The sequence below is a fragment of the Oreochromis niloticus genome, linkage group LG19 (assembly GCF_001858045.2).
Source record: "Oreochromis niloticus isolate F11D_XX linkage group LG19, O_niloticus_UMD_NMBU, whole genome shotgun sequence".
Lineage (NCBI taxonomy): Eukaryota > Metazoa > Chordata > Actinopteri > Cichliformes > Cichlidae > Oreochromis > Oreochromis niloticus.
Window position 1 is genome coordinate 29,746,247 of NC_031983.2, and position 17,589 is coordinate 29,763,835.

The following is a 17,589-nucleotide window of genomic DNA, read 5'->3' on the forward strand; positions in this document are numbered from 1 at the left end:
GACCTGAACTCTGATGTCACACCAGCAGGTGGCGGTCATGTGCAGTGAGTAGACACACAATCCACCGTGTCAGTCCAAACGAAATGGCACGAGACCGGAATCACATTTATCATTGACGGGAAGACTTTATTAGAGACACGAGTTTACACCATGGTTTACACAGACAGCAGAAGAACCCAGCGGGCTTCCTTTTACACTCCACCTGACTGAAGTGAGCACCTGGAACAGTCCAAGTCTGGGGTTCGCAAACCAAATGAAAACATAAATCTCCACAAACATCAAACCACAATACAACACATGAAACACATATTTATGATTGTCCTATAACTAATTCAATAACACATAGACTTCAACCACACTATTTAAAGTAAAACACTCCCCTAACTGGCACTTTGGTTTGCTCCAGGAGCTCATGAGCAGGTGATTGGGCTGCTTTGACTCTTTTGCTCCACATCCTGCAAAGGAAGCAACCAGGAAGGTGAGTACTGTTAACACACTGCTCTTAAAACATACACAAAGAATTTTGGTTACAGACCAATGATAAAATATGAACCGCTCTAACTCAGGTTCTTCTTCCTGACACAGGTAGGATGGCCACTCCCCCTGTGTTTTCACTTATACCAGCTAATGACCTAATAAAGAATCACTAACCACAAATGTGTGTTTGTTTTTTATGTAGTTTTTAAATATCAATCACTCAAATGAATACAAATACAGGTGTGTAATGGAACCCCTGGTCTCCGTTACACACCTGTATCATCTGAGCTTGTATATGAGGAGCAGGATTTTAAACTCAGGATTTAACAGGGAGCCTCAGTAAATCAGTAACAGTCATCGCAGCAACACTTCTCACCCTCCACTGAGAAGAGCTGCCTATCCAGACTCGTTACTTTCCCCAGGGAGCAACTGCATTAAAGAAAAGTAACTCATTATATTACTTTGGTGCTACTGTTTACATGAGCTCTTCACGTCTGCACTCCTCTACAGCTGCTCCACCATCGCCCTCCCCCTGCACACCACCCAAAACCAGCTGAGTGCGTACAGATAACTGAAGAGCCTGTAACTGTAATGTGATTACTGCATGGATGCAGTAATCACATTACTGAAAACAGTAATGTGATTACCGTGATGTGTTCTGTTCCAACACTGTAGATGAGCAATGAAATGAAATGAATGTGAAACTGAAGTCACCATTTTTTTTAACAGGAGACTAAAATTTGGATGAAAAAGTCAAACTAATGAAACTCAATGGAAATAAAATTAGTAAAAATTAAAAGTGACATAAAAACTTTTCCAAAGGAAATTTAAATAATTTAGTAACTATGATGTCAAAGAAAACGGCAAAAAAAAAAAAATAATGAAACAAAAATAGTACAATAAACTGTGAAAATCAATCGACTGAAACAAACTCTGATCATCGATTAAAGCCGTTATTCCCAAGTATCCGAGTACTCTGCATCAGGAGGAAACTACCTGAACTCTGATGTCACACCAGGAGGTGGCGGTCATGCGCAGTAAACACACACACACACACACACACACACACACACATACACACACACGCTCACACACACACACACACACACACACACACATTCCACCGGTATCATCTGTGAAACAGCTGAAAGTCAGCTGCACTTCCGGTTTGAATCCCACAGATATGATAAAATATAATGACGCCCATAAATATTTACTAGAAAGAAATAAAGAAAACAACAACGAAACAAATGGAAAAATGTGTCATAATTAAAATGTTAAAAGAAATATAAGAAAACATGAAATGAGCTGAAACAAAGTAAAACAAAAATCATTTATAGATTAAAAGAAGAAAATATGAACCAAACTGAAGAAAAAGTACTTCTGGTGTTTTTAAATAACATCTGTAAGAATAATGCAACTAAATGTGTGTTTAACAGAGTTATTGTAGTGCCTAATTAGTTTTTATTCCGTTTTGATATTTGTTCATAACTCAGTTTTCAGTCACTTTTAATTTTAGTTTAGTTTTATTTAACTATAATAACCCTGCTATTTAATGAAAATGAAAGTTTAGTTTAGCGTGTAGCTTTTATTGTGAAGGCGCCTCCGGCCCGTGCGGCCTCGCGCTGGGTAAATTGGCGGGTCGGAGTTTGTGGGAAAACAAACGGAGGAGAAGTTTTCCCCGAGCCTCGGGCTATTCTCCTTTGTTTTCATGATCTTCATCAGTCACTCCTCCTCCTCCTGTTGGTCCGCCGGGCAGTGAGGCTCCCGTGACGGACAGACCGAGCCGGAGGAAGAGGAGGATGCGGAGATGAAGCTGCTGCTGTGGGTCGTCGTGTTATCCCTGCGGAGCCCCGCCGGGACTTGTGGGAGCGGTGAGTGTCCCGGGGGTCGTGGGCAGTTAGCACAGGAGCTAATGCGACCGCTTTACATCCGCCGAACTCCGCCCGAAAATGATCAGATTTAAAGATTTTACCTCCTGTCAGACACTCACAGGGTCAGGCTCACCTGACGCTCCGAGGTGATGGAGCCTCTCGGTAAATCGGCCAACGCGAGTCACACCCAGCAGCGTTTATCTGAAGCTGGTTCGCTTGTTTTCTCACGTACAGACCCCTGCTCTGACCCGAACCCGTGACAACTGCACATTTTAACCGAATTAGTTTCTTTCTGGTTTGTTGCGTTAGCGTCGATTTACCTTCAAGCTCGTGACAAACTAAAGAGGTCATGCCATGAAGTCATTTACAGCACGTGGAGCAGCTCGCAAACACTTTCGCCTTATATCGGGCAGTTCTTGAATGGAGTTTGGTGTGGGGACTCGTAAACAGAGGTCAGGGGGCAAAGTGTAGCTTTCCGGGCTGATAGCTGTTATGGTCTCGGAGTCATGATGTGAAGCTATCAGTCATTTTATTCAGGACCCACGCGTGTGTGTTGTAACTCACCTGTAAATATGCGCGCACACACACACACTGCAGAATAACCAGAGTTCCTCAGGTTAAATCATCAGACTTCTTAGCACAGCTCATGTCCTCGGGTTTCTCATAAAAATTAAACTCTTTTATTGATATCACGTCTAAATCCTGAAGAGCTGCTCTTTTCAAGTTTCAGGATCATCTTGTTTTTAATTTCTCAATTGATTGGAAGTTGTTCATGTTCAGGAAACCTTCGCGAGCTCCACATGAACACCTGTAGCGCCTCACCTCTTTGTGTGTTAGACTGAACCTCAGAGTTGGTCTGCTCACAGTATTGGTTACTGGTATTTTTACTGATGCTTCTCCCAGTGCACCATTACATCATCTTTCCAGGAAGTGATTACTACTGCCTTGTGATGTCATCAGCGCATAGAAAGGATGTCACCTGCCTGCTCTCTGATTGGATCTGATGTTTGATTGGTTTTCAGCAGGCTTCTGCTCATTTTTAGTCAGACTTTCAAAATAAAAGCAGCTGAACTGTTTGAGCTGCTGTATTTTCATGAACCCTTTAAATGTTCAGATTATTGATCAGTTTCAGTCAGGCTTCAGAGCTCATCACAGCACAGAATCAGCTTCAGTGAAGGTTACAAATGATCTTCTTATGGCCTCTGACAGTGGACTCATCTCTGTGCTTGTCCTGCTAGACCTCAGTGCAGCGTTCGATACTGTTGACCATAATATCCTATTAGAGCGATTAGAGCTGTAGGTATTACAGGTACTGCACTGCAGTGGTTTGTATCATATCTATCTAATAGACTCCAATTTGTACATGTAAATTGAGAGTCCTCTTCACACACTGAGGTTAATTATGGTGTTCCACAGGGTTCGCTGCTAGGACCAATTCTGTTTACATTATACATGCTTCCCTTAGGCAGCATCATTAGAAGACATAGCATAAATTTTCACTGCTATGCAGATGACACGCAGCTCTATCTGTCCATGAAGCCAGGTAACACACACCAATTAGTTAAACTGCAGGAATGCCTTAAAGACATAAAGACCTGGATGGCCGCTAACTTTCTGCTTCTTAATTCAGATCAAACTGAGGTTATTGTACTCGGCCCTGAAAATCTTAGAAATATGGTATCTAACCAGATTCTTACTCTGGATGGCATTACCTTGGCCTCCAGTAACACTGTGAGGAACCTTGGAGTCATTTTTGACCAGGACATGTCCTTCAACGCACATATTAAACAAATATGTAAGACTGCTTTCTTCCATTTGTGCAACATCTCTAAAATTAGAAATATCCTGTCTCAGAGTGATGCTGAAAAACTAGTTCATGCATTTATTACTTCCAGGCTGGACTACTGTAATTCTTTATTATCAGGATGTCCTAAAAACTCCCTGAAAAGCCTTCAGCTGATCCAAAATGCTGCAGCAAGAGTCCTGACAGGGACTAGAAAGAGAGAGCAGATTTCTCCTGTTTTGGCTTCCCTTCATTGGCTTCCTGTTAAATCCAGAATTGAATTCAAAATCCTGCTCCTCACATACAAGGTCTTAAATAATCAGGCCCCATCTTATCTTAATGACCTTGTAGTACCATATCACCCTATTAGAGCACTTCGCTCTCACTCTGCAGGCCTACTTGTTGTTCCTAGAGTATTTAAAAGTAGAATGGGAGGCAGAGCCTTCAGTTTTCAGGCCCCTCTTCTGTGGAACCAGCTTCCAGTTTGGATTCAGGAGACAGACACTATCTCTACTTTCAAGATTAGGCTTCAAACTTTCCTTTTTGCTAAAGCATATAGTTAGGGCTGGACCAGGTGACCCTGAATCCTCCCTTAGTTATGCTGCAATAGACGTAGGCTGCCGGGGATTCCCATGATGCATTGAGTTTTTCCCTTCCAGTCACCTTTCTCACTCACTATGTGTTAACAGACCTCTCTGCATCGAATCATATCTGTTATTAACCTCTGTCTCTCTTCCACAGCATGTCTTTATCCTGTCTTCCTTCTCTCACCCCAACCAATCACAGCAGATGGCCCCGCCCCTCCCTGAGCCCGGTTCTGCCGGAGGTTTCTTCCTGTTAAAAGGGAGTTTTTCCTTCCCACTGTCGCCAAAGTGCTTGCTCATAGGGGGTCATATGATTGTTGGGTTTTTCTCTGTACCTATTATTGTACGATCTACTGTACAATATAAAGCGCCTTGAGGCGACTGTTGTTGTGATTTGGCGCTATATAAATAAAATTGAATTGAATTGATCAGGGAGAGACTGAAGGAAGATAAAATAATAGATTCTCAGGCAGCTTCTGAATGAGGTTCTTATGGAGGACGTCAGTGATGATGAGGCTGTTCCAGAAAGTTCAGAGAAGTGTGTTAAGTTTGAGATGGAACACTGCTGCGTGGAAGACACACACACACACACACACACACAGATCTGCTGATGCAAACGTGTTAAACTTTCAGTGTGACAAAAGAAACGATTCAGACCGAAGAGCTTGTGTGAATGGATCAAGCCGACTCCTCCTACTCCAGCAGGTGTGGTGTTCACAAAGCATCCGTCCAATCAGACGGTGTCTCAGGGGAACGAGGTGCGGCTGGGCTGTGCAGTAGAAGGCGTGACGGAGCCGGAGATCACCTGGATGAAGGACGGCGAGAAGCTGTACAGCACAGACCAGGTGTTCCTCACGCTGGGAGAGCAGCACTGGGAGACGTCACACAGGTGAAGAACATTCAGTCGACCAATGTTTTTCTCCTAACGTTTCGTTTGATTTCCTGAAAGTGCTTTTCAGACTGGGGGGCGGGGCTGCGAGAGTGCTGTGATGTCATCGTACTGTCAAACCGTGTTTATCTCTTAGTTTAATTCCGACTTTCATTATCAGCCAGCGGCGCTCACTCCGCGGCTGCTTCCTGCTGACTCAGCCGGAGGTTATTCATTCAGTGCGAAGCTTCACATGATACTCAGTCTGGTAGATGAACTGGTAGAAACACAATATTAAAGTTTTTAGGGCTAATCCACTGTGAGAACGCAGCTGGAGTTCCACAGGGTTCTGTACTGGGACCAGTTCTCTTTAGTCCTGATGCCTCTGGACCTCCTTCAGGTGGTCCTTGTGCACAGGTGAAGCTCTACGCAGGTGATTCAGTGGTTTATGTTCATGTGTCTATGAGGTAGAAAACTCAGACTTTCACATGCGACGCGGTCACATCCATCACACCTGAAGCTGAGTGGGAATAAAATAGGAAGAGGCAAGCAGCGAGGCGGTGCGCACAGGAGTGTCAGTGAACGTGAGAAAGGTGAAATAATGTACTTTTTTACCTGTTCATGCTCCAACAGCTGACATGTAGCAACCAAACGTCAGTTTATGCGCAGATGACACTCTGATTTATGTTTCCTGTCTTCAGGTAAATCCGTAGTTCGCTCAGGTGATGGGGACAGCCCAGCAGTTTTCCAGGACAAAGTTCTAGCTGTGGAATCCAGAACATGTCCTGGAAAACACCTGGATAGAGTTAGCTGTCATGGACCTAAACAGTTTGAATCTCTGCAGAGGCAGAAAGTTCACTTCCTCCATCATCCTTTAATGTGTGTTTATGTTAGAAACAAGTTGGAGTTGAGTCATTTATATGATGTAGTGTTTCTGTCCTGATCTGGACCCGTTTTAAACTCTGAGCTGTGATGCTGTGGCGAGAATGTTAAAGTGGTAAAAAATGCCATGCACTCTGCCCGCAGCTCGCTGTTTCTGCTGTTTGATGGTTAAACAGACGTCCTGCAGTAAACACAGGCAGAGCTGCTGTTTGCTTTGAACTCGATCTCCTTCCAACACCACCTCTTCCATCTGTGTCGCTCCTTTAAAAGGTGAAGTGAAAAGCCCACTGACATCTGGCGGAGGCGATTCTAGGTTTGATTCCAGGCTGCAGGTGTTCGGACTCCAGACTGAGCGCTTCCTCCTCCGTGATCTGACATGACGCCCAAAGAGGAAAAAGTGGGCATGCTGCTGAAATTCAGCACCTTGCCTGATGATGGCGCTGTGGCTGTTTCAGTGACTAAACACAGACTCAATGGGCCTGATTTGCTTATCGTCACAGTAACACCAACCACTCCGCCCTCTGGTCCAAACGTGGTCCCTTCCTGCTGTGTGAGGTGCAGATGTTTGAAGCTGAGCCTTTAGCTCGTGGATCCAAAGCTCTCATGAACCTTGTTCTGTGCTGGGCCGCTGCTGTGTGACTGTTATTGGGTCTGGGTCTGATGTTGTGGTCTGTTTCAGTGTGAAGTCGGTCCAGCAGCAGGATGCGGGTCAGTACTGGTGTGAGGTGGAGTTCCACGGCCTGACCTTCTCCTCTGAGCGAGCCTGGATTACAGTGGAAGGTGAGGACCCTGAGCATGGTCACCTCCTCCTCATGTTTCTCATCATGCTCCAGTTTCACCTCCTCTTCTTCCTGCAGGGGTTCCTCACTTCACCCAGGAGCCTCAGGATGTGGCGATGTTCGCCGACACACCCTTCAACCTGACCTGCACCGCTGTCGGCCCCCCCGAGCCCGTGGAGCTGCTGTGGTGGCTTGGAGGAGTCCGGGAGGGGGAGCCTGGACCCTCACCTTCCATCCTTCACGTCCCAGGTAAGAGAAAAGTGACATCCAGGTGCATCATGGGACAGGTCCTCCAAGTATCAGCCTGTGGGAGGAGCTACAGTGTGCCATTTAAATTCAGAAAACTTTATTACTCAAATGATAAAACGCACACACCTGTTTGATAAATGAGTCAGACACAAATTAGTCACAGCTTTATGACCCCATTATTCAGCAGTTAACGACACACACACACACACAACACACACGAGCTGGATTTAATCCAGAGGTCGGTTTAACTGGAGCCAGATCACGCCGTGTTTCTCCAGATTAAAGTTCTCCCACACGGCCTCAGCTGATTCAAACTTTCAATGTCTCTGATATTCAGAGTGTGTGTGGGGGGTGTGTGTTAGTGTTTGCAGTGGGAGAAACGTCGTCAGCTGACCTCACTTTATAAACAGCACGTGTGCAGTGACTGAGGCTACGTCCACACTAGCCTCAGTCACTGGCTCACGTTCCAGTACTGCGCATGCATGAAACGCAAGAAGATTCGACCTGCCTCATTTCTGTCTGCCGTTTATTTACTTTCCGGCTCTTTGAAACGTCGCGGCAAAATGTTGAGGAAAAGCACCGAGTTTTTTAAATGGAGTAACAATGAGGTGGAGTTGTTGCTGCGAGTAACACAAAAGTACAAAGTTGCAAAAGCGAGTGAGAATTAAAGAATATGAAGAAAAGCTATCTGGAGCATGTACAGACTTTAATAGGGCTGTCAAAACTGAGAGCAAACTAAACAACTGCTGTGTCATGCCCTCTGCTATCTTAGTTTAATTGGTCACTTGACTGGCTTTACACACATACACAGTTTCTTGTGTCGTCTGTGTAAAACTACATGACCCATAATGCACCTGGAGCTCCTGTGTGTGTGTGTGTGTGTGTGTGTGTGTGTCCGCGCAGGTGTGAACAGCAGCATCAAGTTTTACTGTGAAGCGAAAAATGCCAGGGGCGTCTCCGTGTCCAGAACTGGAACCGCTCACATCAAAGGTGAGGCCACACCCACACAGGTGTAAGTTGAGCTGTGATTGCATGGCTATGCGTGGGCGTGGCTTATAAACAGTGTGTCTTTGTGTCTCAGTGCTGCCAGAGGCTCCGGTCAGCCTGCAGATCGTTGGGATGGTGGACAACAACGTAACGTTGTCATGGAAACCGGGATTCACTGGTCACTCTGAACTGTCCACCTGCATCGTCCAGGTAATGCACACCTTACCCTCACACCTCACCTGTAGGCCTCAAAAACGTCCTCACCCTCACACCCCCTTCGTTTGAACCAGGTGTTGAGGCGCTCCGCCCGCAGGTGGGACCTCCCACAGCGGGAGGTCCAGGTTCCTCCTCACCTCCACACTCTGACTGGTCTGAGGAGTCACGCAAACTACAGCGCCAGAGTCTCCTGTGTGAACGAGGTGGGGGCGTCGCCCTTCTCGCCCTGGTTGCACTTTCACACACCTGAAGCAGGTAAGACGGGTGCGCTGACCGTTACCTGCAGCAAACATGTGACCGTGTCATGTGACCGGCTGGTGTTTTACTACCTTACAGTTTAGTCAGTAAACACGAGCTACAGCCATGTGTGTGTGAGAGAGAGACTGTTTGTGAGACTGTGTGTGTGTGTGTGTGTGTGTATTTGGGCAGATTCCAGTCCTCTGCGTACAATCAGCTTTTGTTTGTGTCCTAAATCCAGTGTGAGGCCTGCAGCAGGGCCAGCGGCGCCTCCTGCAGGTGGAGCTCACACTGGGCCCTTTGAGCCACAGTGACCCACATTCAGCTGCAGGCCTGAGCAGCTGAGCCCAGAGAGAAACACCCAGAAAAACACAGCAGGAGAAAAAGTAGAAACCAATAGAATCGATAGAACCAGAGAAATCAGTTGATGTGCGGTCTGAGTTTTTTTTTTTTGGCTCGTACGTGCTTTTATGTACCTGTGACTGTGAGTCTGTGTGTCCCGCCTCAGTGCCCTCTGCGGCCCCAAGGAACCTTACCTTTGACCTCTCGGAGCAGCACCTGTCTCTGAAGTGGGCGGAGCTTCAGGTGGACGAGCTGCAGGGTAGACTGTTGGCCTACAAGGTGCAGTGGACTGTGGGAGGAGAGGCTCAGGTGAGACAGTCATACAGGTGTCAGCGTGCTGACCCAGTCTCTGCAGTGTGATTGGAGGAAGAGGGTGACTGTGATGATGTCATTGTCTCTGCCTGCAGGAGCCGCTCCTCTTTAAGGAGAGCTCCGCCCACCTCTCTGGAGGTGGTCGTTTCTTTAATGCGTCCTTCCAGGTGGCGGCCTGCACAGCGGTGGGCTGTGGGCCGTGGAGCCCCCGGTGCTGGTGCTGCCCCCTTCAGGTACTCTCAGACATGACATCAGCTGTGATGTCACCGCAGGGTGTTTGAATGACGTTGATGGACTGATTATTGCCTGGCTGCTGCTCTCTCAGCGCAGGTCCGGGTCCCGCGGAGCCACGTGTGGGTCGGTCTGCTGCTCGGCCTCCTGGTCGCCACCATTGCCGGGCTGCTGCTGGCTGTCGTTGCTCAGCGCCGCGGGAAAGAGATGCAGTTTGGGTACGAACGTGTTCACCCACACCACTGGTGATACAGCAGCACGCCTTCTTGCTTCCACAGACACGCTGCAGCAGTTTATTCATCCACCGCTGAAAGTAGTCCGAAACAAACGCAACATGTGAACTTTTAAAAATGTTTCTGGACATTTTCACGTGTGAACCAATGAGCTGCCAGCATCAGGCGTGTGGCTGTGTTTCTCATGTGTTTTCATGCTTCCAGCTCGGCCTTCAAGTCTCCGGGTGCAGAGACGTCAGTGTCCTTCACAGCGGCGCGGTCCTTCAGCAGGAACGTGACGGACCTGCAGGAGTCCACCTGTGAGTCTGAGCACGCTCAGTGTGTTTGTTGATAGACACGATGTTTAGTCACGTGACAGACGATGACGATGTATCAGACCTCGATGACTCTGTCTCCCCCCAGTGGACGGTCTCTCTATCAACGACGAGCTGAAGAACAAACTAAAGGACGTTTTGATTTCTGAGCGGCTGCTGACGCTCGGACACATGCTGGGAAAAGGTATCGCTATGACGACAACAAACAACACGTGTAAACAGGAACTGTCAGCAAACTGTTCACTTTCTCTTGTAATCCGAGCGACAAACACTAATTTATGAATTAATGTGGGTTTTTTTTTTTTTTTTTTAATGAAACCAAATCACATGATTTGCGCTCATGATTTCACCTGACCTTTTATGCAGATCGGATGTATAACCTCAGCTCTGTGTGTGTGTGTGTGTGTGTGTGTGTGTGTGTGTGTGTGTGTGTGTGTGTACAAAATACAACAGAGTGCTGAGTGTGAGGAAACTCCAAGTGTCAGGAGTACACACACGCACGCACGCACGCACACACACACACAAAATGTTTAAAAATATCAATATTCATTCAACGTGTCAGAAAATAATTTGTAGAATATGTTAAAACATAAATAAAAGTGTAATAAAATAACAAATGCAAACAGAAAATCGAGGTGTGTTTACCTGTGCAGGTGAGTTTGGCTCAGTGCGTGAGGCCTTCCTGAAGACCGAGGACTCGTCTGTCCATAAGGTGGCGGTCAAAGTGCTGAAATGTGAGTTGTACTCTTCTTCTTCCTCATCTCCTTCTTTAAGCAGCTGATATGTTGAATAACCAGATCACGTGACCTCCTCCAGCTGACATCACCTCGTCAGGTGACATCGAGCAGTGTCTAAAGGAGGCGGCCTACATGAAGGACTTCCACCATCCCAACGTCATCCAGCTCATCGGTAACCCCGCCCACCACACAGTGGTTAAAGGAGGTCAAAGGTCAGGCAGCGTAATTAATATGCCAATCTGTCTAATAGGAGTGAGCCTCCACCGGCGTCCCGGCCAGCGGCTGCCGATCCCGATGGTGGTTCTGCCGTTCATGAAGCACGGAGACCTGCACACCTTCCTGCTGCTGTCCAGGCTGGGAGACGAGCCGTTTGTAAGAGACGCCACCTCGCCTCGCTCTGATCGATAGCTGATCAATAACCTGCGCTATGCTTTGATCAATAACCAGTGTGCCTCTGCATCAGGACCTGTCTCTGCACACGCTGGTCCGGTTTATGTTGGACATCTCTCAGGGAATGGAGTATCTGAGCAGCAAGAACATCATCCACAGAGACCTCGCCGCCAGAAACTGCATGTCAGTTTGCCAATTGCAGCCAACCAGTCAGATCAATGATCTGATTCACTTCAGATAGTCGTTGTTGTTGTGAGTTTAAATGAGGAGGAGTGGCAGCAATCTTCCACTCCAGGTTATCAATCAGCCAAACACTCACAGAGTCTGCTGTTGCTATTTGGCGCTCTGTCAATGTAATGTAACGTGTGAGTGTGTCACATTCAGCGCGTTTACATGGAAGTGAAACTTTATTCATAAAGACAAAGGATAAAAATGAGACTGTAGGGGGCGCTGCACCGGCCTTAGTGAGCTCTGTATGTGTGTGTGTGTGTGTGTGTTTCAGGCTGAACGAGGACATGACTGTGTGTGTGGCAGACTTCGGCCTCTCTAAGAAGATCTACAGTGGCGATTATTACCGTCAGGGCTCCGTCTCCAAACTGCCCGTCAAGTGGATCGCTCTGGAGAGTCTGGCTGACAACGTGTACACCACGCAGAGCGATGTGGTACGCACGCACACACCTGGGACACACAGACGTTTGTGACGTAGCTGTCCCAGATTACAGATCCTGATCCAGACCAGAAGACATTTCAGGCTGTTTTCTTTTTTAGTTTCTGCTGATAGTCACGTTCAGACAGCTTGAAAACGATGCCTGAAGGCAGCTTGACGCACTGTGATTCATAAAAATCCATCCTGACAGATTGTGATCCATGAACTGACATGTCAAAGCACTTATTCTAAGTTTGCTCATCCAGCAGAAGGCGAGTGCTGATGCGAGCACGCAGGGACGCTTTGTTCTCTGTAAAGATGCTATGACCTGAGAGGAGGCGGCGCTGAGTTTGTGCCATCAGTGAACCCGCAGCAGCTTAATGCTGAGACGGGTTTAAACACACCTGTGCAGGTGGTTTCTGCTGTCACCTCATCACAGTTGTCGTGCTCGTTACTGCCATCTGCTGATTAGGAGTGAAGCTGTGACATAAACACAACCTTACGTCAGCAGACCAGCTCTTTGTCACATGATTAGATTGTCATGGAAACAAACTGAAGGAACATGTTAGGAGTAAAATAATGACTTTAAAAGTTTCAGGTGTGTGTGTGCACTCAGCGAATGATGACCTTCGCGTGTGTGTCTGTGTGTCAGTGGGCGTTTGGTGTGACGATGTGGGAGATCATGACTCGTGGTCAGACTCCGTATCCTGGCGTGGAAAACTCAGAGATCTACGAGTTCCTGATCAAAGGAGAACGTCTGAAGAAGCCAGCCGACTGCAGAGACGACATGTGAGTGTGTACACAACGACAAACTGAAGAAACAACACACAGAATGAAAACCCTTTCAAAATAAAGGTGATCATGTCAGCTGTGTGCACTCTTTAACCTCTTTCTTCTTCTGTGGTTGTCAGATATGAGATCATGCACAGCTGCTGGAGTCCCGTCCCTAAATGTCGGCCCAGCTTCCAGCAGCTGGTCAGCCAGCTGGATACACTGTGGGTCAGCCTGTCGCCCGCCTCCCCTCAGAAGGAGCCGTTACTCTACGTCAACCTGGAGGGCGATGGTGGCGAGCATGGGGGAGGAGCCCGGGCCCCGGGGCCTGAGGAGGCGGCGGCGGCGGCTTCAAACTGGGGTGTCCCATGGCAGCGGCAGGTGGAGCACGAGGAGAAAGACTGGCTGATTGGGTCAGTGGCGGCGTTTGCCATTGGTGGCGACTACAGGTACATCATCGGCCCCTGTGGAGCCTCTGAGGAGGAGGCGGGGGGAGGGGGTCCACAGACACGTTACAGGAGGAGGCGAGGGACGAAGACGACGACGACGTCGTCATCAACGTGTGACAGAGACTGGCCAATCCCAGGGTTCCTCCATCAGCTGATCAGACTCACTTTAAGGCATGAAGCAGCGGGCGGGTGGAGACACCGAGGGACAATCACGACCACTCTGCCCACTCCTCCCACTACGTTTCAGCCTCGGAACAAAGAGTGAAAGGATCCATTAAGGAGTCGATCGGGTGAATCGGTGACGGAGGCAGGCGCCGTTGGTCACCGAGAGGAAACAGAAGGGGGCGCCGAAACGCCTCACATTCATTTAATTAGTAAACGTTTTGTTTTTCAGGTCAGTAAATCAATAATTCACGTTTTATTGATCGATCAGCAGCTGGTTCCTTGTTTGATGATTAATCGCTTCCTGTTCACTAATCGATTAATCAGTCTGGATATTTTCTTTGCAGCTTGTGTTTTAGAGGACGTTACCATTTAGGTCTGGAGCTGTGCTTTTATTTTGAAAGACTGGGGTTTTCCTGAACACACCTGTGACCCTTATCTGGGCTGGGAGCCTCCAGTTGGAAAACCCTGCACTGAACCTTTATTAACAGGGAAACATTTCAGGTTTGACCTTCCTGCTGAAGCTCCTCCCACAAAGCATTTTTCTGAAGCGCTTTGATTTTAGTCTATGATGTGTTGGGAAATTATGGGATGTGTGAAAGCTGCTGGACGTGTACTGTGAGGCCTCAGTGGCCTCTTACGCGTGCCTTCTATGGTTTCTTCTTCACTGCGTGTCCCACCCTCTGTCAGTGTCTCTCTGCTGCCCCCGGTGGTGGCTGTTGCTGTAACAGTGAAGCTGTGTTTTCTTATTACTGAATTAACTTGAAGTTTTTTAATGGCGACAGATGACTGACCCTCTAACTGATTTATTGATCCTGGTTTGTGTTTGTGTCTGCAGTGTCTTGTGTTGCTATGATGACACTCTTACCTCTGTGTGTGACGTCTCACTGACTTCAGGTCTGTAAGAAAGAGATAATTAAATAAAGTGTTTCCTGTTTTCTGTGCGTCGTGCTCTGATCTGAGATCAGATTAAAAACACAGCCATGATCGGTAAAAATCAGCTTCTGGCTCTGTGAAATCATTTCAGGAGGTTTTTATTGCTTACTGCCGGTTTTCAAATTCAACTCGGATCAATCACAAAAATAATCAGACAAATATTTATTGATCGACAGGTTTGCAGCTCTTCAAATAAAACATGGATCAAAATAAAATCTTTACTAAGGAATAAATGTACTAAAATATGGGGTGAAGATAAAGTCAGGTATTTAAAATGTAATACAAAAAAAATGAGGTAAAAGAGACAGGAAGTGATGTCACACCACAGGGCGGGTTTGTTTCTTCCACATGATTCTTCGTACCTTATTTACTGCATGCCCATCAATAACAGTTCACACGGTCATTTCATTAGGCACACCTGGAAACAGCCGTAACACCTCGAGCTGTTTCAGTGGGCCGGTGACGTCTTAATAACCTGAGCAGGTGATTCCAGGTGAGTCTGTGGTTTCTGCCCCTCCCTGACTGTGGCTCTGCTGGCCAAAATCAGACTGTACATAAAGGATGGATGTAAAGGTAACACTGAAGCGGCTTACACCTGCGTCCCGTTTAATCCAGGGCTGACTCTGAAGTCTGATTGGACAGAAGTCAGCTGATCTGTGAGCTCGCTGAAGTTTTTCCTGATGCGTTTCAGAGCAGGAAGCAGCTAAGATGGTAACCGCTGACATCACAGTACAGCTCCATTGTTCATTTACAGTCTGGGGTCTGAAGCAGCGGTCCCCAACCTTTTTTGCGCCATGGATCGGTTTATGCCCGACAATATTTTCACGGACCAGCAATAAGGTGTCGCGGATAAATACAACAAAATAAAACTAGTGCCGGTACCGAAAAAAAGAAGATTTATTCATAACACACGTGAAAAGACCCAGGAAAACAGAGTTAACGATAAAAACGATAACAAAATAACGCTGAAAACCAATAAAAACCCTGAAAACCATACATTTCACACCTGGGGTCCGTTTTTCGTACCTCGCTTACTACATCCAAGATCAAATGACACATCCAAGATCAAATCATCGCGCTAACTTTGAGCTCGCTAATCCGGTTCTCCGAACACACCTGTTGTTGACGATTAGTATAGCTTGATGAAGTAATCTGAGATCACTGGGTGGCTTAAAAGGGGCTACGCATCGATAGTAGAAACACTGATCGGCAACCCTGTGATTGGTCGGCGAAGATGTCGAAGGAGCGCGCTCAGTATTTTTCGGCAGCAAAGCAAGAACTCTTGATTGAGGGATTTCAGGAGTTTCAGAGTTTAATTAAAACGCAGGGGAACACTGGAAAGGCTGCAAAAGCAAGGAGAGAGGGCTGGCAGAAAGTTGCTGACAAATTAAACTTGTAAGTAATTTATTATATTATATTATATTACATTATATCCTCTTTCACATTAGAGCCACAACAGGACCCACTAGAACATGGGAACAAGTAAAATGAAATATAAGAATATTCTACAGAATGGTAATATTTATCACTTATATTGCTTTTAGTCTCTTGAAAAGAGACCCTGAAATAATCTGTTTGTTTGTTTATAACAGCAACCAAGAAAAGGGCAGAGCAAATAAAGACAGGTGGTGGTCCTGCACCCCCTCGTCACACCCCGGCCGAGGAGCTGGCCCTAGGGTTGAATGCCACCAGACCCATTGTGGAGGGCATCCCTGGGGGCAGCTCTTCCTTAGACGAGCAGCCGGGGTGCAGTAGCAGCAGCACCTTCATAACTGGTAAATGAGCTCATAATTCTATTTGTACAATGTGAAATATTTGGTTGTTGCCTTAATTAAAATGCTTTTTGCACTGTGACATTTGTTGACATATATATATATATATATATATATCTTTTTTTAAATTATTTATCGCTTTTATAGCCGTGGTCTCTCATCTTGATTGCACGTAGTAATTTACTATTACTACTCTAAAATATGAATTACATGTGAAATAATCAAATACATGAAATAGAATGATTAATAGTACATTTCCCTTTTTTTCGGAAATGACCTGTATGTATCTGTATGAAATCAATAAAAGAATCAAATGCTGCATTATCTTTAGTTGATAATATTTATTTATGGTAAAACAGTGGCGAAATATCGCTGTTGCTTTCGTATAAATGAAGCGGACATACCTGAGTGGCCGCGATCTAATCCTGTTTACATAAAGTAAGCCTGCTCCCAAGCAGGTTTACGCTTACGGATCTGTTGCTATGACAGCAAGTCCCGGATGAGCTTCGGAGAACCGAACGATCCAAGATCACGCGAAATCGTCAACAATCAAATCCGGCTAACTTACTTAGCGAGGTACGAAGAACGGACCCCTGAGCCTCAACTCTTGCGGACCGGTACCAAACGACTCATGGACCGGTACGGGTCCGAGGCCCGGGGGTTGGGGACCGCTGGTCTGAAGGACAGACTTGGTGCCTGGCATTTATTCACTCCAGCAGGGGGCGCTCTGCTGCAGCGCCAGACATTTCCTCTGCTGACATGTCACGTGACAGGAAGCTGAAGGGCGTAGAGACGACGGCTCTGGTTATTATGGATGTGATCATAAACGGTAATCCGATTGACGTGTGACACGGCTGAGGACGCCTCGTCATACATGTTCAGTGTGTCTGTGATGTAAAACCTTTTACTGTTTATTGTCAGTTTTTAGGCTTACAAATATTTAAAATAACCTCATATTTGACAGATTTGTGATGTCATTTAGCAGGCGCGTGTGTGTTGTGATGTCAGCGTGAGCACCAGTAGGTGTGTCTATGTGAGTGTGTCGCTGTGATTGTGAACAGTAAACCTGCAGGGCAGCCTCGCCGTGTGGCGCCGCTCTGCATCCTGATAACTGTGATGTAACGGCCTCTGAACATGAGCTATGACATCCTCAGGACGGAGCTGCTTCCTATGAGCTGATTGGAGGACCGTGTTGCTTTTGTTTAACAGGACGTTTAGAGAACACCATACTGCTCCACCTGACCTCCACCTGCGCCTGGTCTCCAGGTGGAGCTTTGATGAAAGCAGAACGTTTCTGCGGGTCAGTGAGAGATGAACCGTGTGAATAAACGGGAGAACATGTGAAGACCTTCACGCTG

The 17,589-nt window shown here is 46.7% G+C and overlaps 1 protein-coding gene across 1 annotated transcript; it reads left to right on the plus strand.

Annotated features, from left to right (window-relative positions):
* The first annotated feature begins 2,076 nt into the window (after positions 1-2,076).
* Positions 2,077-13,478, plus strand: tyro3 (TYRO3 protein tyrosine kinase). The gene is given in 21 exon segments (XM_003457222.5): positions 2,077-2,351; positions 5,424-5,607; positions 7,148-7,248; positions 7,326-7,496; positions 8,400-8,486; positions 8,578-8,693; positions 8,774-8,954; positions 9,445-9,587; positions 9,686-9,794; positions 9,797-9,823; positions 9,916-10,039; positions 10,259-10,353; positions 10,457-10,552; positions 11,022-11,102; positions 11,185-11,277; positions 11,356-11,477; positions 11,569-11,678; positions 11,998-12,157; positions 12,794-12,930; positions 13,053-13,401; positions 13,404-13,478. Coding segments are annotated over 21 exon segments (2,625 nt in total). The 5' UTR covers positions 2,077-2,287.
* The last annotated feature ends 4,111 nt before the right edge of the window (positions 13,479-17,589 follow it).